At 41.6% G+C, this 27,252-nt stretch overlaps 2 protein-coding genes across 2 annotated transcripts in view; one reads left to right on the forward strand and one right to left on the reverse strand.

Moving 5' to 3' along the window:
* Positions 1-26,862, reverse strand: part of COG2 (component of oligomeric golgi complex 2) — a 41,250-nt gene extending 14,388 nt beyond the window's left edge. Inside the window, exons 1-8 of the mRNA XM_081945242.1 lie at positions 26,713-26,862; positions 16,926-17,087; positions 15,761-15,826; positions 6,542-6,622; positions 5,149-5,249; positions 4,126-4,234; positions 3,244-3,423; positions 2,410-2,534 (exon numbers count right to left, since the gene is read on the reverse strand). Of these exons, the coding sequence (XP_081801368.1) occupies positions 2,410-2,534; positions 3,244-3,423; positions 4,126-4,234; positions 5,149-5,249; positions 6,542-6,622; positions 15,761-15,826; positions 16,926-17,087; positions 26,713-26,769 (881 nt within the window). The 5' untranslated portion in view covers positions 26,770-26,862. The remainder of the gene's footprint in view (positions 1-2,409; positions 2,535-3,243; positions 3,424-4,125; positions 4,235-5,148; positions 5,250-6,541; positions 6,623-15,760; positions 15,827-16,925; positions 17,088-26,712) is intronic.
* Positions 1-27,252, forward strand: part of AGT (angiotensinogen) — a 341,767-nt gene that overhangs the window by 29,982 nt on the left and 284,533 nt on the right. The gene's annotated exons all lie outside the window — the stretch shown is intronic.

The following is a 27,252-nucleotide window of genomic DNA, read 5'->3' on the forward strand; positions in this document are numbered from 1 at the left end:
ATTTTACAAATTGTAGAAAGTAACAAACCATCTATATATTCTCTAATGCAGTGATCACCCATTTTTCAAAATATGTGATAATATTTAATACACTAGCTTGGCTGCATCTCGTGAGGTGATTTTGGCCCTCATAAACAAACTAGAAAACATGAAACAAGTGGAATTATAGCTGTTCATGATCCTGCCTAGGAATGCCATAATTCTCTGCCACATTCACATGTATAAATACTGCATTGAAATTGAAATAAATCCCCCCCTCCCTTGGACAGGCGGCTGGAAACGATTAAGCTCTTAGCCCCAGGGGAAGGAGGAGGGGGAGAGCCAACCAATGATGTCACGCCCCTACTAAGTGAATTTTCGGATTTAAACCTTAAAACAATGATGATCTGGAAACTTTGGGAACATTGAACTTTGAAAACTTTATTTTTTGCCTCTAAACCCGAAGCTGGCAGGGCAAGATGGCACACTTCCGTTGTCTTTATGAAATGTGAAATCTGACTCCACCTTTAAAACTTCAGGCTTCCGGTCTTCGTCTCCGTGCTACTCAGACAAATCTCTTGTTGATTGCTGTCTTTTGAACTCCCTGGAGTGAAAAATTTCCTCTACTGCCAGGGCCAGTGGAAAAAAACTCTCTTCTGCCTGGACCTTCTGTCTCCTGGACTCTCCTGGCTGTCCTGCCTTTCTGACTGACCATTCTCTATACTGACTGAACTTTTTATTCTACAAAGAATGTCACCTAAAAAACCACCTCCTGGAAAGCCTGGCTTTGCTGCCTCTGCCCCGACATCCGCAACCTCCAGTCCTAGTACACAATCAACGATAACAGCTTTGATGCAACTTAAATCTACGGAGATGGAGTTTCAACAAATGTTCCAGCAACTCTTACAGGGACAAGAGGAAATAAAGAAACAACTGAAGGAGATGAAAGAAGAGATTAAAGAGAACCAGGCCAAAATTAATAAGAACTCACAGAGATTGGACCTTTTGGAGGGTGGGGCAGCTGAGATGAGGGAGGGGATGGAAGGGATGCAGAAGGGAAACAAAGAACTTGACACCCAGCAGATGAAAATAGAGTTTGAGAGAATGTCTTTTTATCTTAGATTTCAAAATGTGATAGAGACAGATGATGAAAACATAAGGGACATCATGACAAACATTTTGGCTGACTACATCCAGAAAGAGAAGCAACAGATGGGGTGGGAAATAGACCTGGTTTATAGAGTGAACTCAGCTTATGCTAGAACACACAACGTTCCCAGGGAGGTACACATTAAATTCCTCAGAAAAAGCACAAGAGATGAAATTCTGAGCGCACAAAGGGGGCAAGCCCTGACATACAAAGATAAGGAGATAGCCATTCTGAAACAGATCCCCAAGAAAGTGAGGGGAAAAAGCAAAAGTTATTCGCAATTAGCGAATAAATTATACCAGAAGGGGGTGTGGTTTAGATGGTTGATGCCTGAAGGTATGCTAATATTCTGGGAGGAGACAAGAATTAGAATTAATACACCCATAGAGGCACAGGCCTTTATGGAAAAAAACAAACTACTCCTAGAAAAACCTGATGATTCTTCATCAGATACACAGGACACAGGAGGGGCCGGAGCCCTGTCGGCGGGGGGAGATGGGGCAACACCGAGAAAGCTCAGATCACAAAAATGAGTAAGAAAATCCACCGATAAATAAACTGATCGAAATTATTAACTGAATTTATATGCTGACTATATGTTACTACTTAATAATGAATTATGTGCAAATGTATACTATGAGTATGGAGGGGGGGCGCACCTACCGCACACTGCAGTTGCCAAAATTTGTAACTTTTCCCCTACCTTTTTCCTTTGTAAAATACCAAAAAAACCAATAAAACTTTGTTATAAAAAAGAAAGAAAGAAATTGAAATAAATCCAACAGTAACTATCCAAACCACAATGGAAATATATTAAATTAAAGCCCTACATCTCTCAGCAATATTATATTTGGGGATACATTCAGAAAAATTGGTGAGAAAACCTGATTGCAGAATACTTCTTAAAAGAAATGAGTCCTGTGAAAAATTTGAAAATAGGACTGAAAAAAAATCTTTATGCCAAGTAAAGTAAGGATAAGACTAGATTTTCGAGATGACATATAACTAATGTGATTTTTCACATGATAAATCACAAATATAAAGTATTAGTCATAGTAAAGTGAGTGAGAAAAGAATATTGACACTATTTTTTCTTAGTCATTAAAATGAGCTGCATTGCAATAAAATACAGTCAGTAGATTACAAGATATCCAATTAATACTGAAGATAATGAACACTAAAGATCTCTCCATAGCCATCAAAGCTTCCATTCATATAATTTAAATACTGTTTAGCAGAAGTTAACAAAATTTAACAACAAAAAGAGAGATTTGAATTACCTTGAAATACCTCCTCCTGTTACTTCACGCAAAAGGCGGCAATGGAGAGGAACAAACTCAAGCAACTTTGAATACATCGTCTGGAGACCATTTGGATGAGACTGAATATACTTTTCTACAATCACCTATGAAAAAGCCTCAATGTCAAACTTCAAACTAAAGTTTAGATTTTTTAAAAAGGCACTTTTCCCCAATCACTGTATTTATACGACATGCTCAATATGTTAATTTCATGGGAGGAAAGTGGTTAATTCAGCCTAAAATATTTATTTGTGATTTTTAATACACCTACCAAAATTAACAGCCTTCTTTTAACACTGGTAACTTCAACGCTATCAAGTAATAATCGTACTGCTTTCTGCTCTAGCTTTTGGAAAATCAGAGTTTAGGGCCATTGAGTAGAGTTGGGAGGGCCACTGAGTCCAAATCCCTGCTCAGTGCAGAAATCCAAATTAAAATATCCTTAACATATATCAATCTCCAATTTCTGTCCATCCAGTCTTTGCTCGAATACTTGCATAAAAAAAGAATTCACTCTTTTCCTCCTTTTGAAAAAACAAGAGTCTCAGATATAGATATTCAGCTGGCTTGGGACAAACCGGTAGCAGAGCTCATGGGTGGGCCCGCCCAACTGCCCTCGTGCTATTTAGCCACTTTTTTGAGGCTGGGCGCATGCACGGAAGGTGCGCATGTGAGCAAAGTGCATGTGTGGAAGGTGTGCATATGCGTGTAGTGAGCCTGCATGTGCGGGCCGAACCAGTGGTAAAAATAAGTGAAACCCACCGCTTATAGATACTATCTGTTCTTCAATCAGTCCCCTCTAGCATCACTTACCTCATCTATATATGGCTTCACGAGGACTTCGCCAACTAATGCCTCAGCATCCCGGGTTTTGTCTATTGTTGCATAGGTACGTAGGCAATGTCGTATTATGTCGATGTTAGAAGTCTGAAGTCCTTCTAAGAGTAGCCCTTCTAGAGATTGCTGCAGTGTTGCTGTTATGCCAACTATACGCTATGATTTTCAAAATAGAATGAGGATAATTGTTAGCTGTATTGGAAAAACAAATGAAATTCATTGATATTGTTAATTTATTTAAGTACATATTATTCTCAAGAATAATATAATTAGTATCAGATTAAACAAACTGATTATCAGTCATGGTTTGTTGGCTAACAGTCCCTTAAGGTTTAAATGACATAGCATTTGTTAGATTTTAAGGCATCATGAGACTATATTGTTACTGTTATTGCAAGCAAGAGAATAATATAGAAACAGAAAGGGAAACTAAGATTCCAGTTAATTAATATTCGTGTCCAAATCTTACCATAAATACAAAAAATATTTTTAAGACACATTTATTCAGTATTTGAAGCATATACTTATTGAAATATATTGTATTTAATAACTAAGTAATGGATAACTTTTAATTGATTTAAAGTTAAATGTAAACTGAATAAATACTGTATATCCCCTTGACTTTCCTTAGGTGACAGGAGTGTTAACAACCAATATATTTTATATTTTTCTGTTTGGTTTTGATCTCAAATAAGCCCCAAAGACTACACATTCATTTGGATAGCATCATGCAACACAAATCTATTTAAAGCTGATTAGTAAAAAGACTCAAAATAAAATAGAAAGCAAAGTTGTTGAGATAAGGGTGTGTGTGCGTGCATTTTTGGGGGGGGGGGTTAAACAAATCAACATACTTACTGGTTTCAGTTTGTCTAAAAGGGGCATTCCTTTGCTTTGTACCGCATGAAATTGCAACTGGTTGAATTCGGTAGCGATCCTCTCTAAAATCTGTCCGGTCAGAAGCGGACTTGGATTGACACACAGAAAGATATAAATTCAGAGTAAAAAACAATACATAATTTATTTTCTCCATTTCAGTCTTCCCCTGTGTTTAAGAATACATATAAATATGTAGAAGGGGAGTTTCTGAAATCTGTTCTGAACTACCAGCACTAAATTTAGCATGACCAATAAATCCAGTAAGGAGGCTCTGCAACTGGGAAGAAATAGCTTTGAATTTTAATGGCTGAAATTACTAGAGGAAAGAACAGACCTAGATTACATGACTACAGTGGCCCAAGGCCTATACCTTTATTTCCCCTTACAGAAATAAATGAGTGACAGCCTTTCATTTACCTAGAGAAATAATTCCTTAAGCAATGAAACCTGGGCCACTTTCTAGCAACAGGGATCATATGTTCCACAGTGTACCTGTGGTTGATCACATGCATCTAAATTAGTTTTAGAACAACTTCTTTTTAAACACAAGTTTTCCCTCAGAGTAAAGAAGAAAGTGTCTTAAAAAGCATACACAGCATCATCACACATGGAGGACTCATAAATTTCAGAAAGACTATAACTCATATATAAAGGAATTAAAAAGACGAATTATATTAAATAAATTAAATCATTAAATTGGTTGATATGCATACAGCAGTAATTATAATTCAGGGAAAACATTATGACTATGGCTCCATTTTTTAAAACAGTTTTAAGAGATCCATAGTCTCAATATTCAATTAGTTTATTCGAGAACAGCTCTGAGAAAATAAATATATTATCCCATAATGGTCTTTTGGGAAGCAAAGATATGCACTTCTAAATGTTTAATGGAATTTACTATTTTATCATATAATTCTAATAAGACAAATCATACTTTACTGGGAATCATAGCCAAAGAAAAACAAACTGGTGAGTGAAAATAAAATTTAATTGTCATACCTGCTTACTTCTAATGATGTTTCTTTTGAATTTTGGGAGTGTAGAATTTTCTCTATCTTCTCAACTGATTTAATAACTTGAATAAGTCTCAAGACACACATCTAATTAAAAAAAAAAGCAAATAATTGTTTTTAAGGTTGATTTTGATCTGCCTTTACACCTAAAATAGTCTGGCTCTGTTGCATCAATTTTCTCTGACACCAACATTTCTCTACCCGACACCAACATTTCTGAATGTAGCAAAAGGTATGTTGAAGTGAACTGAGAGAATGAACAAGGATTAAATTGCAAAGCAATATATAGGAGCAGAGTGAATGCATTAAGAGGTAGGAGAAAACCGAGAAAGTTGTAATGGCAGGGAATTGATGAGATTTTTAAAGAAAGGAGCAAAATCTTAAACAACAAAAGAGAATGCATGAAGCAGTGCATGTTGGAAGCAAGGACAGAAAGGCAAAGAGTGACATAGAGAATGGAATTGGGGACAAACATTTGTAGTTCTTATCTCGTATCTTTACTTTCTTTGGCTAATTATTTCTTATTCCGTTTTTCTACTTTGCCTACCCCCAAAATATGATGCATGTGTACAGTAGAACCACTGGTCACGACCGTAATTTGTTCCATAACTTTGGTCACCACCCGATTTGGTTGTGACCGGAAGCGAGACTGACTCAGCATGCGCTTACAAAAAAAAATGTTGCAGAAGGAGAAATCAGCCGTGATCGTATTTGATCACCACCCGAGTATGTGTTCGCGACCAGATTAAAAACGTTTGTGAATTTTTTGGTCGGAACCCGATTTGGTTGTGGTCAGAAGCGTTCGTGACTAGAGGTTCTATTGTAGGCAGGGGGTTGGACTAGAAGACCTCCAAGGTCCCTTCCAACTCTGTTACTGTATTGTATTGTATATGCATATACAAATGCATACATAAGTTCCCTAAATAACATGTTTGAATGCATACTATACATTACAAATGGGAAATATAAATTATAGTAGATAATCTTTGGGTTTTCTAATAAGATAAACCTGGAACTAGATTTACCCAACTTTTTATTTTGCTGTCTTTTAAGGGTAGCACAAATAACTAGCATGTATATGGTACTCTGAGCAGAAATGACTCTGAACAGCCCCTACCAACCTACAATAAAATCAAAATTAGTTAGTAAATAAGTAAATAAATCTACAAACAACTTTGTGTCAGAGAAATAATCAAACACAATGTACATCACAGGAGAAATTTCCAATTATAGCAATTTTCCGTTCAAGTCCTGAAAAAACCAAGTTTCACTGGGTTTCCAAAAAAACCCAACATGGTTTAATGATTAGTTTTCAAAAGAAATATATTTATTCTCATCTATTTATGTTGCTCTTTTGATATACAAATGCAATCAAATACCTTTTTCCCCCTGATATCTTCTTGTTTAGACAAACGGTCATCAATTGCACGTATTTCTTCACTAACACAAGACTTAAGGCTCTATGGAACATCAACAAAAGTGTAAGCTTCGCAATGTTTTCTTAGCCAAACAACAAAACATGCCGTTATTAACACAATGCATTTTGCAATTGGACAGCATCTTAAGAAAAAGCCAAGAAATTTCAGCCAAAAAAGTGTCCAAGCAGTCCTTCAATTGTACAATCTCATGGCATTTTGTAGAATAAGAATTGTTCCAGTATCAACAAATTACATCAGTTATCTTTGTGCATGACTGGTTCATATTCATTCCAACAATTTCATTTCATTTCAATCATTTCAATTCTTGAGGTCATCCAATTATTCCTGCATGACCTCGTAAGTCTTAATAATAGCTCCTACTTTTAGTTTCAAACTAACTAAAGCTAAAAATTATTAAGCAAGGCTTACTTTCCTAGACTTATTTTTAATTGACCGTGTTAGCATTCTTATCCACATTGTTGAATTCTCAAAACACGAAAGTTTTAATTTATACATCTAAGAATAAAATAAACCAAAAGAAAAGAGAGTATTTCGCTTTCTAAAACATGGTCTTTTTAATGATCATAAATAGTACATCTGCAATGGAACACTGAGCACAAATATTAATCAGACTGGCTCCCTTAATAGACATACCTACACAGATTCACTTTACAGAAAATTAAAAGTGAAACATCATTTGATAGCATTTTGAATCCCATTGTGATTGTTTTGTGTAGAGTTGGGTAGCCTTATATATATAATAAATACTTAATTTACACCATAGTTTTTTCTTGAGAAACTGGAAGAAAGTGGGCTAGATGGAAATATTGCCAGAAGGATTCAGAGTTGGCTGAACAACAGTAACCAGATCCTTAGTGTCCACGTGGAAGGAGATTTGAATTGAGGTAACTCACGTTCTGTCTGGGACTCAATACTGTTTGATATCTTCATAAATGACTTAGATGAGGGAATAGAAGGCATGCTCATAAAATACCCAGATGACACAAAGATTGGGGGGATTGCTAATACCACCAAGAATCAGCCTGATTTTCAGTGGTATTAGCAATTCCCCCAAGCTTTGTGTCTTCTGAATATTTTATGAGCATGCTGATTATGATGTCTGATTTTATGACCATTCTGATTTATGATGTATTATACCAAGAATCCTGATAAATTTGAACATTGGACCCTATCCAACAAAATGTGGTTCAGAGTTAGGATATGTAAAATTCTGCACATAGGCAGGAAAAACCAAATGCGTAAGTACAAGATAGGAGATGCCTGGCTTAGATACAGTTCTTGTAAGAAAGGTATGGAAGTTTGGTAGACCACAAATTAAGTTTTTTTAGAAAAGATACAGAGAAAATTCAGCTGTTTTTTCAGTCTAGAATAAACAGGTGTTCAATAAAAATACAATGTGTGAGACTATAGTTAAAATTGCTTTATTAAAAAAATACAAAGTAAGTCTCAAGTATTAGAAATCACTTGCTGAGCTCTCAACTGTTATTTTAACTTGGGGAAAAATCTTATCATGTATGCCTATAACAGTGTTGGTGAACCTTTTTGTAAAGGCATGCCAAAATTGTGCACGTGCACGCTATTGCGCGTGTGTGCATGTCCACACCCACAATTCAATTCACCCTGCCCACCTGCACATGCATGTGCAACCCTCACCCTGCACATGCACGCACGCCCCTCCATGTGGGGATCGTTTTCTCCCTCCCCAGGCTCTGGAGGCTTTCCCGAAGCCTGGGGAGGGCGAAAAGGGCCTCCCGCGGCCCCCTGGAAGCCAGAAAAGAACGTTGGTCTTACCTGAACGTTTTTTTCTGGAGTAGTGGAGGGAGGGGTCACAGCAGGGTTAACACAGCCTGATTGGTCCATTTGACTGAGAGAAAACTTCTTAACCTTCGCCTTCTCCCGTTGGTTCCCAGTTTCCGCGATGTCACGGCCAGCAACTGCAAGTCAAACACAAACAAGAACAAGCCCCCCCGGGGCCTCCCGATTCTACACCTCCCGGACCCTGTCTAACTAACTAACTAGGGCGCCCTACAAATATCCTCGAAAGGTGCCCTGGTGGCCCAGGCCGCCGAAGTAGCCGCACTGCGGGTGGAGTGCGCAGTGATCCCCGATGGGGGAGTCTTCCCAGAAGCCCCGTAAGCCTCAACTATGGCCAACCTAATCCATCGTCCGATGGTGGAAGAAGACACCTTACATCCTAACGAGCCTGGACGAAAGGAAACAAATAACGCTTCCGTCCTCCTAATGCCCTCAGTTCGCTTTAGGTAAATGCGAACAGCCCGGCGAACATCCAGCTTATGCCACACCAACTCCCGCTCTCTCGAGGGATTGGGACAAAAATTCGGGAGCACGACCTCCTGGGCCCTGTGAAACTGTGAATTCACCTTCGGAATGAACGAAGGATCCAAGCGAAGGACCACCCTGTCCTGGTGTATTACACACAGGTCACTGCGTGAAGAAAGGGCCCCCAACTCTGAAATGCGCCTGGCCGATGTAATGGCCACTAAAAACACCACCTTAAGGGTAAGCAGACGCATGTGTACCGTCCTAAGTGGTTCGAACGGGGAGCTCGTCAGAGCCTGGAGAACCAGGGTCAGATCCCAGGTTGGAAACCTATGAACCGGAGGCGGACGGATGTTAGCCGCCCCCTTCAGAAAACGCTTAATCAGGGGAGAACGGGAAAGGACGGGGGAACCCTCCCCCCCCAGAATGGTGGCCAAGGCCGCCACTTGACGCCGGAGCGTATTATGCGACAAGCCGTCCTCCAACCCCTTCTGGAGGAACTCCAACACGTTTGGAACGGTAGCCCTAGAAGGATCCAACCCCAAAGGAATACACCACTTCGCAAACGCTTTCCATGTGGCATTGTAAATCCTAACCATGGACGGCCTCCTAGACGCCTCTAAGGTGGCTATAACTCCTGACGAAAGTCTCTGCCCCCTCAGGATCCTCCGTTCAAGAGCCAGGCGGTCAGATGGAGCCACTGAGGCCCTGGGTGATGTAAAGCCCCCTGACTCAGAACGACCTCCCCCGGGGGAATCCTCCAGGGGTCTGCTACCGACAGCTGGACCAGGTCCGCGAACCAGGGTCTCCTCGGCCAGTATGGTGCTAACAGAATAACGAGAGCCCTCTCTGTGACTATCTTCCCTATCGTACGGGGAACGAGGGGAAGGGGAGGAAAGGCATAAAGGAGGCCTGGGGCCACCGGCTCCTGAGAGCATCCGCTCCTTCCGCCGACGGAGACTGGAACCGGGTAAAGAACCGGGGCAGCTGAGTGTTGTCGGGGGAGGCGAACAGATCCACCCGAGGTGTGCCGAACCTGCTGCATATCTTCCGAAACAACTCCGGGCCCAGTTGCCACTCGCCATCGTCTAGGGTTGTGCGACTCAGCCAATCCGCCTGAAGATTGGACACTCCTGAGATGTGCTCCGCCACTATGGAGGCCAAGTGTCTCTCCGCCCACAAGCCCAACGACTGCGCCTCTCGCCAGAGAGAACGTGAGTGGGTGCCCCCCTGGCGATTGACATGGGCCTTCGTCGCCACATTGTCCGTAAGCAGGAGGACATGGCGCCCCCGCAGGTGATGACGAAAAGTCCGTAGGGCAAGCCGCGCGGCTTTCAGCTCCAGCCAATTGATGTTGTGGCGGAGATCCGAGGCAGACCAACGTCCCTGGGTCATGTCGGAGTCCATCACGGCCCCCCAGCCGAAGAGGCTGGCATCCGTCGTCACTGTGACTCTCTCGGGCTCCCAAAAACAAGCCCCCTGTTGCAGCGCTGGGGACAACCACCACCGAAACGAGAGTCTCACCTCCACCGGTAGAGGAACTGGTCGCAAGGAGTTGCTCATCATCCTTCTCTGGACCGGGATCAAGGCCCACTGGAGAGGTCGCAGGTGGAGCCGGGCCCAGGGCACTATCCCTATGCAAGAGACCATCTTCCCCAGAAGTTGAGACAAGGTCAGGATGGAAACAGACCGTCTTTTTTGTACGGAGGAGACCAGCTGGCGAAGGCTGGACAAGCGCTCTGGAGACAGGCGGACCCTCCCTGACTCGGAGTCTATCACTGTCCCTAGGTGTAGGATCTGCCTGGATGGGGACAGGTGGCTCTTGGGAAAGTTCACTGAAAACCCCAACGCCTGAAGCCAACGGATCGTCAGCCGAAGATCCGACTTGGCCCTGGGGAGGGACCCTGCCTGAACGAGGACGTCGTCCAAGTAGCACTGAAGTCTCACCGGAATGGAACGCAGGTAAGCCGCCAGTGCTGCCAGGACCTTGGTGAACGTCCGCGGAGCTGAGGCCAGACCAAACGGGAGAGCCCGGTACTGATAATGCCTGCCCCGGTGAGAGAACCTGAGATAACGCCGGTGAGACTGAAGGATGGGGACGTGGAGATAGGCCTCCGTCAAATCTACTGAGGCCATGTAATCCCCCTTCCGAATGCCCTGCAGAATGGATTTCAGGGACGCCATCTTGAACCGCCTGTATACTAGGAAGCGGTTTAGGCGTTTCAGCTTGAGGATTGCCCTCCAACCCCCCGAGGATTTTGGAACTACGAACAGATGGGAGTAGTAGCCCAGACCCCTCTCCGGCTCCGGAACGACCTCCACTGCCCTGATTTCTAGAAGATGGGCGACCGCGAGGTCCATGAGACGACGCCGCTTCGGGTCCCGAGCCGGGGGAAAAACTTTGAAAAAACTTGGGGGTTTGGAGAGGAATTCTAACCTTAGGCCGTGACGAACGGTCGCCCTGACCCAACCGTCTGACGTGATCCGATCCCACTCGTCCGCATACAGTGCCAGGCGGCCTCCGATGGGATGACTCGGGTTCGAGTCATTTCCCTCTGCGGAAGGGGCGGCCGCCCCCCCCACGAAAGAGCCGCTTGGACTGCGGCTGATATCTAGAACGGTCCTGAAAACTCTGTCTATTAAATGACCTGTCCTGCCTGTACGGTTGGTATCGCTGGTCCTGATCCCTGTCATAAGACTTGAACTGGGGCCTGCGATAGGGATGACTACGGGACTCCGCCTTCTTGGTGGATGTAGGCATAACTTTCTTTTTATCTTTGTTTTCCACCAAAATCGGGTCTAAGGAAGCCCCGAACAAATTTGGACCCTCAAAGGGGGCAGCTACTAGGTCCCACTTGGCTTTATAGTCCATCTGCCAGTTCCTGAGCCACAAAAGTCTACGAGAGGCCACAGAGGTGGCCAAAGCACTTGAACCAAATCTAACTGCGTCTAGGGTCGCATCAGCCGAATACTGACACGCTGCCATTATTTTAGCCAAATCCTGGTGTACGCGCTCCTCCTGGATCGGAATGCGCTCCTGGAGCTGGCGGAGCCACATGACCGTAGTGCGGTTAAAGTACGAGGCAGCAGCCGCTGCCCGCACCGCCCATGCTGAGGCTTTAAAATTTTTACGTAAAGTGAGCTCCGCCCTCTTGTCCTCTGCCTTAAGTTTGTCAGCCGCGTCCCCCGAAACTACTGGAGAGGAGGAGACTAAAGCTGCTATGGGCTGATCTATAACTGGAAGCTGAATAGCCTGCACAAAAGACTTTTCCATGTTGTAGGCGCGACGGTCGTTGCTGCCAGGTGGGGAAAAGTTAGAAGGACGGGCCCATTGGCTAGTAGCTACCTCTAAGAAAAGAGGAGGGGCAGGAATCTCCTCCTTATTGGTGGCCGTCGCTGAGAACATGGCCATGTCCGGATCCGTGGGCGGTGGGACCGTGGGGTCCCCCGTGCCCACCTTGGTGGTCCTCCTAGCCTTCTTAAGCAATGGTTTGAACATGGCCTGGAGGAAAAGATTGGAAGAGCGAGGCGGCTCAGGAGCCGCATCCTCCTCCTCAGAGAACCCCCAATCGTCCCTCCGTGCCTCCCCCCTAGAGGAGACCTCACTCATGAGGGAAGGCGAAGAAGCCCTAGATCTGGACCTACTAAAGGGAGTAACTCGACTGTGGTGGTAAGGTCTGTCCCTTTGGGAAATGCCCCTAGAAATGGCTGCAGAAATAAGCCTTTTGAGATTCTCAGGGAGGTTTTCGAGATCCTCCTCATCTCCTTCTGAATCATAGTCTGGTACCACATAGGCCCTGCTGGATCTCCTACCCCTAACTGGACCTGCAGAGGTACCTTCCAATGGATCCCCCCTATCTTCTTCTCTAATCCCCGGGAAAGCAGAAGGAGAGCGAGGCACCCCCCGCTCCTGACTCCTATCAGATCTGCATGGGGAAGCAGAGGAAGAGGAAGAGGAAGGGCTGAACCCCCTAGCCACCGGTGGGGGAGGGCAGGAAGCCACCGCGTGTGGGGATCTGGATCTGGGCCTAGGATCCCTGGCCTGTCTCTTCTCAGCCCTTTCAATGACCTTCTCGATGGCCCTGGATCGCCTGAGCTCATCCCTTTGCAGAGCTCTCGAAGGCCTGTCCTCAGCTGAAGGCCTAGAAACCCGAGGCCTAACTGGGGGAGTGGGCTCAACCTGATCTTCGCCTGCCTGAGCTGGCGTGGCCTGCTGGGACTCAGTTCTATCTGCCATCCCCACTCACGTGCTCCAGAACGAAGTTTTTGGTAGGAATTGCCCTTCAGCTGGTGAGAATCGCCTGCTCCGGGCCTCCGGTAAAGTTGCAAACAGCACAGCCACGTTTTTTACAGCCTCTCCGTGTTGCAAGCCCCAAACACGTGACTCAAAATGGCCGCCGGCTTCTTTTGGGCGGTGCTTTCAAAAGCGCGCCTAAAAATGGCCGCTTACCTCGCCCTTAATTGCTAATGCCTGCAGCTGCAAGCTCGTCTTTCCCAAAACACTCTCTAGATCACTGCTGAGCTCCTAAGCCCCGAGGAGCCTTCCAACACCAAGAAAAACGATTCCGCGCTGCTGCCGTGGGCTGTAACCGGCCCGGGAAGCTAGCGGTTCAAATTAGAAGCCGAAAAGCCGCTTTCGCGCCGAAAAGCCCCAGCGCGCTGCGAGCCTCACCGGAAAGTTTTTAAAAAAAAACAATTGAAAGCACGCAGGATCGCCCGGCACACCCGAGACCCCAGGCACCAGTCCGGAGCGATCCCTTAAGAGAGGGGGAGGAAGCGCCCCCCCCCACTGACTATCTCAGCCTCCTGAGGGCAGTCGAACAACAGCCCTGCAAGGCGGACCACTACAAAAAAAATTTGAAATAAAAAAAAAAATCCAAATTCAAAGTGCCAACAACACTAACACTGACTAATAAAACCCAATAAAACTCTCTTACTAGGAACCAAACCTGTGTCTTGGACCTTGACTGAGAGGAAACAGGGAACCAACGGGAGAAGGCGAAGGTTAAGAAGTTTTCTCTCAGTCAAATGGACCAATCAGGCTGTGTTAACCCTGCTGTGACCCCTCCCTCCACTCTACTGGAAAACGGATCGTTTCAGAACTTTTAGCTGGCCCATTTTTTATGATCCCGAGGCTTTCCTGAAGCCAGGGGAGGGCGAAAATGGCCTCCCCCAGCCCTCTGGAAGGCTGAAAATCAGTTGGCCAATGTGTACATGCCGGATCTAACAGCTCACATGCCAGCAAATATGGCTCTGTGTGCCACAGGTTTGCCATCATGGGCCTTTAACATCTCAAAGAACTCATTATTTGCTCTTCTTATTCAATGTATGACAAAGCTCGATTTAGGCACTTTTAAATTTCAGCTCAGCAGAAAAAGGGTGTTGGTAGTTACCTGATACGCCTCTTCTCATAGTGGGGGAGGAGTATCCAGGATGGGTTAACTTCGTCCTCGTTGATTGGACTGAGTCCAATAAGCTCTTTAGACCATGCCCTAGTCACCAGGTTCACACCAAAATTCAAAGCTCTGTTCCTCTGGTGTGCTTGAACAGTGGCTTGTGCCCTCGGGCTGCCGCGTGTCTCTGCAGGTGGAGATATCTCTCTTTCTCCCCCTGCCTTCGGCGCTCGTTCTCCAGCTCCACCGGCCCCCTCCAGTGTTTTAGGAAAAGCACGGGCGGTCCGTGACGATCAAGCACCGCAGTTTGTCACTCGACCCTTGAGGGGAGCGGTGGAGCACTCCGGCACTGTTTCAGGGGTTTTCCCTTGCCGCTGTTTCAAGGAGCGGCAAGCCGACGCCTCGTGAAGCTTCTTTCTCCTTTCACCAGCTTTAAAATGCCTTTTGACTGGCCGCAGGATTATTCCTAGTGGCCAAATCTGTCTGCTGCCTTTGCAGGCTAATGGCAATAGGCGCTACCCCCACCGGGGGTTTTGCTAGCTGCCAAAGTACTGACGCCTCTGAGGAATAGCAAGTTGCACTTTAAATCAGTCTTTCTTTCTAGCAATTTTTCAAGGAAAACAGGATGACACAGTCGTCCAGTTGGGGATTGAGTCGATAACTGGGTATTACCTGGTGACTTGGGCGTGGTCTAAAGAGCTTATCGGACTCAGTCCAATCAACAAGGACGAAGTTAACCCATCCTGGATACTCCTCCCCTCACTATGAAGAAAGATAATTTGAACAGACCTTCGTGCTAATGAAATATAATACCATGCAGACATCCACAAAAGTATGATGAGTAAATGTGTGCTTAATATGTATTAATTTACAAGTCCAATTGTCTATTCTAGAAAAAAAAGGTATTTAATCTGATACATAACTTTGGAAAATTTAGCTGTTAATGAATAACTAATAGCTGGTTTGGTCTACTGGCCCCAGCTGAATACCATTATATCGTAAGTTCTAGTCCTGGATTACAGATAAATGCTTGTTGAGTGATTTTGGGCCAGTCACTCACCTCACAGGAAAGGTGGTGGGGAAAACAGAAGAAGGAAGGAGTATTAGCTATGTTGGCTATTATGATTTGAATTGCAACAACTATTATGATTTTAATTGTAAGCCGCCCAGTCACTTTGCAAAGACAGGTGGCATGTACATTTAATAAACAAACAAACAAAGCGTTCATCATCTGACGTTATTTATAAAAATAATAAAGGTGGGATATAAATCACTAAATGCATAATAACTATAATTAAACACTGTTCTATTGTTATTTTCAGGTTCGTTTCTCACCATTCAGAAATGTTCCTAAAATATTTAACTTTGCTCCAAACAGATATTTCCCCCCCACCGAAAAATTTGTTCATAAAGCTTTATTTACAAGATTAAGAAATATCTATGAGGCAGCTATGACCTATACATGAGAAAACATGTCAGAACATACCATGACTTCTTCTCGCAACTGTCCCAAAGGCACTGAAAGCTGATTAAGGGCTTTGTCCATGCCAACCTAAAGACATTTCCAAAACATATTACTATTAATGAACAGTTTAGAAAAAGGTACTTCTTTTTTGTCTCACTTCTTTACTGATACATTCTACGGTTGTTGGTGTTTTACTGTTTTCTAAATTTAATTTTTTAATGTTAAAACTAGGCATAAATATTGGGCATGTAAACCAAATTCTGTACTCCATTTCTACTGAGAACAAATGTTTAAAAATGTAGCTAAAGTCAACTTTTCTTATTTATGCAATATTTCTAGGGATTGTCCATTTTAGTCCTAACACCAGCAATAGCTTTATTAAATAACCAGTGTTTATACAAGGGTGATATGGGGGGGAGAGATAAAACACGTGTTGCCAGGTCATGTAAACTGCTTACATACAATATAAAAGGGAAGAGTTTGCATTTTGATATCACACCACATTTTTTTTGTCATTTTGATGTCATTGTGGCTGAGAATGCTTCCACCCTTGGGGAGTTTGTATCTCTTGATCACTTTTTTTTAATACTTTGAGACATTTTGGCTTTATTGTACATGTTTGATTTTCTACTAGTAGATATTTCCTATGGTATCATGGCATTTGCATATTTAATTATTGTCTGGTACAAATCTTTCAGTGCTTACTTTTGAAATGAAATACATATTGACAAAAAAACCCCAGACAAAATACCCTTTGGTAAGATGGGCAGCCAATAAATTTTATAAATAAATAAATAAATATACATCTTGGTAGCAAATCAGCAAATTATTTTTTATTTAGGTCACAATTAAATTGCCTGCTCTGGAGAGCCTACGTGCTAAAATGTGCATCTACTATGTACATCATGCTCTCTTCTCAACAGGGTACATTATCAAACTGCAGGCAGCCTGTTAAATAGCTTGGAACTAGACCAGAAACTCTTAAAAGTCACATTGAAACTAATAGGATAACCAGTCACATCACTAACTTAACTACCGTTGATTTAAATTGGACACCATCATAAATAATTTTCTTTGCAGTTGCATTTCTTTCTATGGCATATTTAATCTTAGATGCTCAGGAGAATATATAATATAAATGCTATAACTGTGCACTAAAGACACATAAGGCAGTCTATCAATTTACCAGGTTGGTAGAGAGATTAACAAAGTCTGCATAATCCTTGTTTATTAATTCAATCATGGCAGTTTTAAGAAGCTTGTAGTATAATTCAAGATCATCACGAAGTTCTTCCAGCTGAACACGTTTTCTGCACTCGGACACAAAGTGATCAACATCAAAATCTTGCTGTGAAAGAGAAAAGTATAAAAAATTGTTGAGAAATGATCTATCATACAAACTCTATTTTTTTTAAAAAAGCAGGACTTACTTATTTATGAAATATATAGGCCACCCCAATCTGCTTTGATACTGCGTATTATCTATATCTATTTTATCTATATATCATGAAATGAGAAAGACTGGGAAAACAATTGATTATTTAGAGACAAAAGCATAACGGAGGGTTCATTGCCCACTCTGACTCAAATCGTGAGGAATGAAGCAAGTTTTAAGATGAGAGCAATACAAATTTGGGGGGAATTATGAAAGAAATGACCTGCTTTTTGCATCCCACCAATGAAACCATATTGTTTCATTGATATTTAACTGATATGTGTACGAAACTTCCTGAAGAGATAATGAACTGATAATCTTGATTGATACCCTTTCAAAATTGTCCTGCTGAAGAACAGGATGGAGTCACAAATAATCTTTTATTTTGAGTTTATTCTAGGTTGTTTTGGGTTCATTTTAACAGAAGAAAAAATTACATATGACAACTTGGGATGAGTGTAGAGAGGCATTTGATCCTCATTTTAAAGAAGCAATGGAGGAACTTGCAATCAAATTGCTGGTAGATAAGAATCAGTGGAAATTAAGGTGGGCTGGACTTAGATCCTTTGTGGGAGTGAAGGGATTCAAGACTGATGCTGCGTTTGACCCCTCTCTTGGCTCAGCCTGGTCATCTCCTACACCTATATAGCACAAGGACAGTTCTGCAGGATTGCCTTTCCCTAGGGACTTCTATCCATTCCTATCAGATCAACTAGGGTAGACAGACTCCTAGTCTCTTCTAAATATTGCCAACTAAATATTGCCAACTGATGGGAGCTAGGAAATGCACTTTTCCTGGGACAGCCCCTGCTCTGTGGAACATTCTGGCCCCTGAACTTTGGCAGGTCTCTACCCTCCTAGCTTTCCATAAAGCTTTTAACAATTGGCTTTCCCCCAAGCACTGGAATAAGATTAGATGACTGCACACATCAGAAGTTTGACCATTTGGAAGCTTTTATTGTTTTTCATGTGTTGAGTCTTATAGATTTAATATGCTTCTGTATGTTGCTTTAAATTTTGTTTGGGAGCCTTCCAGACACGTTTATAATATATGAGCCATGGTGGCACAATGATAGAATGTAGTATTGCAGGCTACTTCTGCTGACTGCTGGCTGGCTGCCATTTGGCAGTTAGAATCTTACCAGGCTCAAGGTTGACTCAGCCTTCTATCCTTCTGAGGTGGGTAAAATGAAGACCCAAATGGATCATAAACGTATATGTTAATTGATCATAAGCTTCCTAACAGATCAGAAGCAATAAGTGAAGCTGGACAAAATCACATCAGATACCTATACAATTAGCACAGGAGTCCCCCAGGGCTGAGTGCTTTCTCCACTTCTCTTCTCTCTATACACCAATGGCTGCATCTCAAAAGATCCCTCTGTTAAAGTACTGGTGTTTGCAGATGATACAACAGTGATTGGTCTCATTTGAGACAATGACGAATCTGCATACAGATGGGAGATTGAACAGCTAGCCTTGTGGTGCAACTGGAACAATGTTGAGCTAAATAAACTCAAAACCGTAGACATGGTGGTAGATTCTATAAGAAACCTTCCTATACTACCATCTCTTACAATACTAAACAACATGGTATCAACAGTAGAGACTAGTTTCTAGATTCTATCATATCCCAAGACTATAATTGGACACCTAACATCAAAAATATCATCAAAATAGCACATCAGAGAATGTTCTTTCTGCAGCAACTCAGAAAGCTCAAACTGCCCAAAGAGCTGCTGATTCAGTTCTATAGAGGAATTATTGAGTCTGTCATCTGCACCTCTACAACTGTCTGGTTTGGCTCTGCAACCAAACAAGACAGACACAGACTTCAACAGACAATTAGAACTGCAAAAACAACAACAACAAACACCAATTGCTACCAACCCGCCTTCCATTGAGCACCTGTATACTGCATGAGTCAAAAACAGGGCTGCTAAAGTATCTACAGACCCCTCACATCTTGGACATAAATTGTTTTAACTTCTACCCTCAAAATGACACTATAGGGTACTGCATACCAGAACAATTAGACACAAGGGCAGGTGTTCCACAAATGCCATCACTCTGCTAAGCAACTAATTCCCACAACACTGTCAAATTATTTACTAAGACTGCAATATTCTTCTATCCTTCCTATTACCTATCTCCTCCTACTTATGACTTATGCTTGTATTTTTATGATTTATATTATTCTGTTGTTTCCTAGTATAACTTGATTGCTTATTAGTAACCTATGATTATCACTAAGTGTTGTATCTTATGATTCTTGATGAATGTATTTTTTCCTCTCTCTTTTTCTCTTTTTTCCTTTTATGTACACTGAGAGCATATGTACCAAACACAAATTCCTTATGTGTCCAATCACAGTTGGTCAATAAAGAATTCTATACTATTCTATTCTATTCTACTCTATATTGTTGGCGGCAATATACTGACTCTGTAAACTGCTTAGAGAGGGTTGTAAAGCACTGTAAAGCAGTATATAAATATAAGCCTAAGTGCTATTGCTATAAGATGGGTATATAAATGTTTTAAATACATTTAGATAACTATTGGATTTAGGTCTAATACAACATTGCTTTACTTATACCTATAGTTCTTTTCAAGTCAAATTCATTTGTAAACAAATTCAGCAGCATACTATCTGGGCTGCATATATTTATTCCAAGATCTCAGGATCAGCTATAATTAATTAGGAAAGGAAAGGAATCCCTGCAGATTTTATTTTGCCAGTCATTGCTGACTATAAGGGGGCAGTGGTTATCTCCGTTTCAGGGTCATGAGTATCCAAAGACATTTTGCATTCGTCAGCATGACATTGCAGAGTACTATTTTCTCCCTACCAAAGTGGTACTTATTTATCCACTTGCCTACTTTCCAATTAGTAGGTGGGTAGGAGCTAGGCAAAGACAAGAGCTCACTCCGTCACACGGCGGTCAGGTCTCAAACCTAGGCTGTGGGCTTTTCAGCTGACAAAGCCAGCGTCTTAACCACTGAGCTCTCGTGCCACCCAATAGTTAATTAGGTTAATATACAACAAACAACCATTCCAATGATCAAAAGGCTACAGAGTTGTATGTAACAATTAATGAACCAAATGTTTGGATGAATAGCTAGGCTGATATAATTTCAAGTTCAATTCATCTTCCATTTTCTCCATATGTACACACTATACTTATTTATTAAATTTATTGGCTGCCTATCTTAACTCTGGGCGACTATTTGAATAATCTTATTCAAACTATCATGGCTTTCCTCAAGGATTCATCAACACTATAGAATTCAATCCAGTGACAGAATTAAAATGTTTTCATGATAATCCATCAAGTCCATAATGTACCCATGTCTTCTCTTCCTTTTGCTTAAAGAAATGGCAATATTAACTAGTCAATTTAATATGGTTTAGAGCATGGATTCTCTTGGAGGAATCATAAGCAATCTATTTTTTTTTGAGGGGGCAAGTCTGTAGCACATTATTGCAAGATCCTTATAGAACTAAAATGTACAAAGAACTACTAACTAAATTATAATCAAGTGGTAAAATACTATTCTATGTTAACAGACTACAACAATAAGGAAAGTCAATAAGGTGACTAGAAAATTAAATAGACAGGAATATAACTACATAATTGCATATTTTGTTGGGTATGATTAACTCTTACACTGTATTCCTAGTGAATTTGACAAGCGACTACACAACACCTAGCATCATTTTACATTACAATAGTATTACAACCAGAATATGTTGAAATGTGAAATTGATAAGTAAAACTAGACAACATTCAAAATATAGGAGAGATAAGAGATCTTTGCAAAATCCACTATACAGATCCTCTATAAAATGAGTATTAAAAAAGGCATCTAAAGGAATTGGAAATAATTTACAATCTGTCATGGCATCTTTCCTACATTTTTTACTACTGTATTAAGAACTTAAGTTACATAAATAGAACCAAATGATTAATTCATATAATCATCTTCTCCATTACTCTTAAATCATTACTAAGCTTTGTCATTAGAATAACTTCCCACAACTAGCTTAACAATTTTTTCTCTTGAGAAATTCCCCCCCCCCTTCTCCGAAATTGAATATACAATGCGCTGGGCTGTGATAAATCATGTAGCAATCAACATTTTATTTGGACAAGAGAAATTTCATAATCAAGAACATCTTGCATCATATTATTGATTTTAACTCAGTATATTTAAACTCAATTTGTGATACACTGATATATTCATGCTTTTAGATAACAGTTCTTGATACCTGTGTTTATTTTACTTAGGCCAAAGGTTTGTGAATTTTTTGCTGAGTTTTGTGAGCTTATGACATCCATCTTCTAAAGATGAATGCTAAAGGCATCTTAGTTTTTTTGCTCAACAATTTGAACACTGAAATAGAGTTGCATTTGCATCCTTTTATATGCAAAAAACCCAGCTGTATCTGTTTTCACTTCAGCAATGGTTCTGTGGAAAAGAATTTCCTTGCTCTTACTGTTAAATAACTGGGAGTTAAAAAATCTTGGGAGCCAAGAGATAGCCATGTTGGGTGTTCTATCTCAATGCATACACATTTTTTTATAGAACCACCCATTCTATATAAAAATAACCTGAATTTAGTTTATAGAATCTAGTTTAAGGAATATACTTATGTTGAGTCAGACCAAAAATCTCACTCTTAAAGCCATTATGGTCTAATGGTTAGAATGATTAATTAAATGAACTGGATAACTTTGGACTGATTACTATCACTTAAAATGATTTAGCTCATAGGGGAAAAAGGGGATATGTGGTAGGAGAGACAAGAATTTATACATATGTCATCTTAACCTTCTGGAATGGAGGCAGAATATATCTACTATTCTATATCACAATACTTAATTTTTAAACATTTAAAAAAATTATATTCCTGCCCAACTCAATAAAATTTTGGAAGCTTTCAAGAAATAACCAAGATATAATCAACGATCGCCAATAATATGATTGATTAATCAAATGTCTGTAAGAATTTTACACACAAAAAATTATGAAGTTTTATGATGGTCTGGCAATATTAGAGAGCTTTTATAATGGCTGTATTGAGCTGACGTAAGGATGGATTCTGTTGATGATCATGGTTACAGGTAGTCCTCAACATACAACCACAATTGAGCCCAACATTTGCCCCATTTTATAACCTATCAGTTAAGTGAATCATTGCCATTGTTAAGTTAATAACACAATTGTTAAATGAATCTGGATTCCCCATTGACTTTGCTTGTCAGAAGGATACAAAAGGAGAGTCAAGGACACATTAAGCATGACATTCTGTGACCACGACTGCAACTTTCTGCCAATTTCCCACTGACTTGGTTTGTGGGAAGCCAGCAGAAAACTTTGCAAGTGGTGATTGTGTGACCAGAGGAGTTGCATCCATTGTAGACGTGCCCCAGTTGCCAAATGCTTGAATTGTAATCACTGTGACAGCCGTAACTTTGAGACGTTGTTCTAACTCTACTTATTCAATGCTGCTGAATTTTCACTAAATGGTTAGTGTTGTGGCCCAGCCGTTGCCGTTGCCACTGCCACCAGACTCCGAGAGTGATAGTCCCTACGAGTCAGCTCCAGAGGAGATGGGCGACCCTGGACAGGATTTGGATGCTGAGCAGGGATCCGAGAGTCTGGTCGGCCACCAGGAGGCGCCTGAGGCATGGAGCAGCGGTGAGAGCCAGAGGAGGGGGGCTCCCGATGCCATGCCTTGGAGCAGCAGGGAAGACTCACGAGACAGTGAGTCAGAACTCAGCAGGGCGTTTCTGGACGCCCGTTACCGGCGCGCCCACAGACGCAAGGAGCGTGGGCGTAATTATAGGCGGTAAAGAGCTCTCAGCTGCTGTTTGGTAGGCGCCCTTTTCAGGTTATAAAAGGGTTGACTTTGCATACGCCCTTCGCAGCAGTCAACAGAAGACTTATGCCAGAAGCTCTAGTCTGGGATCCTGGCAAGCTGGATAGCTGCTTTTGTGTGTTCTGTTCCTGTGAGTTTTGTCTTGGTGGCTTGCTGCCACGGAACTTCTTGTCTGTTTGTGCAATAAACCTTGTTCCCTTGTACTGTTCCGGAGTGTGTGTTCTGTGTGAGCAACGGAGGAAGGGGGGTCAGAACAGGTTAGTAAGCAAGGACTATCTGTCACTGGTTTTTTTTAAAATCAGTTGTGAACTACCCAGTTCTCCTAGATGAAATACAAATAGTCCTCGACTTACAACATTTCCTTTAGTGACCGTTCAAAATTGCAATGGCACTGAAAAAAGTGACTTATGACTATTTTTCATACTTATGGCCTTTATAGCATCCCCATGATCATGTGATCAAAATTCAGATGCTTTAGAGAAGGAGCTGACGTCGCGACAATATGGGCATGCGTTCTTGGAGCTCCGAGATCGCAGCTGATACTTTTACCGCTGGGTGGTCCACCTGGACCTAAACCGTCCTGAAGAGACGGTGACAGGGAAGAGTACGTCTTGCTGATCTCAGGGACATCGCAAAGTCCCTGATTGATCCAAGAGAATCTCTTCTAGCCGGTGATAGAAGCGCAGCCCCAAGCTGCTGAAGTCGGGACAGCTCCGCAACCAGAGGAAAGCAGAAAAGAGAAAGTGTGTCCATCTGGTGAGGAAATTTTATTTTTTACAAAAGAGACTGACCAAAAAAGATTAAAACCAAATTAAACTTGTAAAGAAAAGAAAAGAAAATAAGCGGCGAATTTAAGCTATTTTGGACAGTGTGTTATCCTTTTTTAAAATTGTCTTCTATGGATGGAAGTTTTGCAAACACTTCCGACTTTTTAAAGTGTAAGTATTGGCTTTTCTTTTTCTACTTTTTTTAACCTATGGATTAAATCTTTTTTTTTTTTACTTTCACAATACTGGCTTGAATGGGGTTTATTTTTCTTTTGTTCCATTTAAGAGCTTGTTTCTTTTAAGATTGGAATATAAAGAGGATATAAAAGGAATATAAAGAGAGCAGTAACATCAGAAGGAAAAGAATTTACACTGCCACTTGGAGGTTGGAGGCTGAGTTCTAGAAATATTTTTCTCTCTCTTTTCTCTGATCATTTTGACCTTGCACTTCAAAGGTTTTAGCTTGCAAAGAGATAAGATGGGTTGTTTATGCAGATGCCCTTTGGATGTCTCTTTGGTAGCGAGAGAGAAGTGAAAAACAAAGCTTTGTTTTCCAACTAGAGTGGTAGTGTTATAAATTGAACAATGACACAATACCAAGAAGAAACCATAGCATTACAACAGATTATGTTTGAAATTCAAAAATTATTAGAAACACCAGACAGAATTGAGAAGAAATTGGAAAATATCGATGGCAATATAGCAAAATTTGATGAAATTGAAGATAGCCAGCTAATGGAAAAAGTGGAGGTAAGATAACTGTGGATATTGACAGTGATATGAGCGTGGTTGGAAATGGAAAGAATGGAACATGGAAAGGGAAGAGAGATGGAAAAAAGCCCTACACCAGATTTCAAGGTATAGAAGGAGAAAAAAGAGAAGAATTGATGGATTTAGGGAGAGGAATTTTGACAAAAGCACTACTGATAACCAAAGATAAGCTGATTAAAGAAGCTGATGGAGGGTTTCGAGAATTTATAAGACATGCAACAAGCAACAAGGTGCGAAGAGAAGTCCACACAAAATTGATTAAGGAAATAACCAGAAGATTAATCCCACATAAGGCAAAGAAATAAGATTGTACTACTACTGGAAAGACACAGGTTGAGATATGAAAACTATTAACAAAATAGTAGCTAAATAGTTAAAATTGGAGCATTATGTTAAAAATGAAGTGATAATGGATATAGCTAGATAGATAATTGGTAATGATATAATGTATACATATGTATTGGTTTGACAAGAGAAAATTTGGTATAAATTTTTAAATGGTGACCATGAAAGGAAGTTTAGAAATTTTGTTATGTATGAAAGCCTATAATATTGAAATTGTATATAAATTGTAAACAGTGATTAAGAAAGGAGGTTTAGAAACTTTGTTATCAAATATAATTAATTTTTATTTAGAACGTTTCACAAAGATAGAATGTTGTTGGATGATATTGAAAATAGACAATGGAATGCCATTATGTGGTTTTGCTTTGAATTTTGGAATATTTGTTATAAAGGGATGTTAAAACTATAGTCACATGACGGATGAGGTATGATGATAGTAATATATATAAATATATTTGATGTAAAATATATAATTTGATATGGATTATAGGTGATGGCTGTGGAAGGGATGCACGAAAGTTCTTTGTAACCAAGTGACACACTTTTTATAATTTGTAATTGAATATGTTTTTATGGTGTTTGTTGTGTCTTGTTTGTTTGTGTCTATTCAAAAATAATTTTTTTTAAAAAAAATTCAGATGCTTTAGACCTATGACCGTTGCTGTGTGATTAAAATTCAGATGGTTCATACATATGACCATTGCTTTGTCCCAAGGTCATGGGATCCTCTTTTGCGACCTTTTAACCAGCAAAATCAATGGGGAAGACCGATTTACTTAACAACCATATTGTTAACTTACCAGTGGCAGTGATTCACTTAACAATGGTGGCAAGAAAAGTCATAAAATGGGACAAAACTCATTTAATGTCTTTCGTAGCAACAAAAATGTTGGACTCAATTGCAATAGTTAGTCAAGGACTACTTATAATCTTCTATATATATATATAAAACAGCCAAATACTACTCGCTCATCACGAAATCTCCAGAACTGTATAGACTACAAACTTGAAATTCAGCATATATTTTCCTCTTGGCTTCTAGGTGCTCGCTAAGAAAGGCTTTTTCAAAATGACCATCAGATCATCAGTATTTCTTATACATTCTACATTAATTTTCAAGCTTTAAGTGTCAATTTATCAAGCCCTATCACATAGTTTCATAGCAAAGCATATGGGTATCCAGCTAGTCAGACATATAAACCAGATAAACAATAACATACCATCCTTGCCTGTGCCAAGCACGCACGCACACACACACACCAAATCATACATAAGACTACAACACATTAACAAGTCAATTTACATGGAGTCTCCCGAGCACTTCGTGGTTTCTTTTTGACAATATAAAAGGGGTTTTACCCCTCCTGCCTCCTGGATTGTTTCGATTCCCCAACCCCAGTCCGGGTATTTCTTGGATGCGTCTCCCACAAAAATATTGAACCAACTTCGACTCTTGCTTAAACTTTGGAGATCCAAGCCTGGCTCCCCACCAGACCCTGAGGAAAGCAACAACCCAGCGCAGCGTTTTCCCTCGGCCGAGTGCGGAACTCTCCGACACACCCACAAAACTCAAATAAAGAGCGCGGCTTCTCTGGCCTTGAAGGAGCAAGAGGAGCCGTTCCACCTCTGCCTTTCGAGGGGCTCCGGGTGAAGGCAGGTGACCTCCTGGACGGGACTCGGCCTCCGTTGCCCTCCAGCTGCCTCCGCAACCCAGTGCCGAGGCTTCTGCCCAGACCTCCGCCTTCTGCCCGAATCCTCCCGCCCGCCTCACCTTCATAAATTCATCCTTATCGAAGCACAAGTTGTCGGGTCCCCGCGGCAGATTCATCGCGCCCGACCGCAGCAGCCACGTCCCCGCAACCCGCCTCCTCCTGGGGGTGGGGGGGAACGGACAGGCGAGGCACTTCCGCCCAACGACAAAGTCGTCGGGATCCGGCCTGGCTTTCTCGAGTGCTCAAGGGCGGCCCCTAGAGGCTCGGAAGAAACGAAGCCGCCGCCTGAAGTACCTAGATGCCAAGGCGGCTCTTCTCTGCGCTGAGAACGAACTTCGCCCCACGTAGCCAATTTGGGAAGCTTTTTTTTCCCTGTGCATGCAGGCGTTGGGAAAGAGAGGAAACCCGCTTTCCGCTTGGATGATCTCGTGGAGTCCCTGCATGTGCACCCTCTGGGAGCCCTTCTCTGACGCATTCTTGAATTACTACAATTCTTTATTGGCCAAGTGTGTTTGGACACACAAGGAATTTGTCTCTGGTGCATAAGTTCTCAGTGTATATGCAAGCATACAAGTGATAAATCATGAACATAATCATCA

The sequence above is a fragment of the Natrix helvetica genome, assembly GCF_964273705.1.
Source record: "Natrix helvetica genome assembly, chromosome: 2".
Lineage (NCBI taxonomy): Eukaryota > Metazoa > Chordata > Lepidosauria > Squamata > Natricidae > Natrix > Natrix helvetica.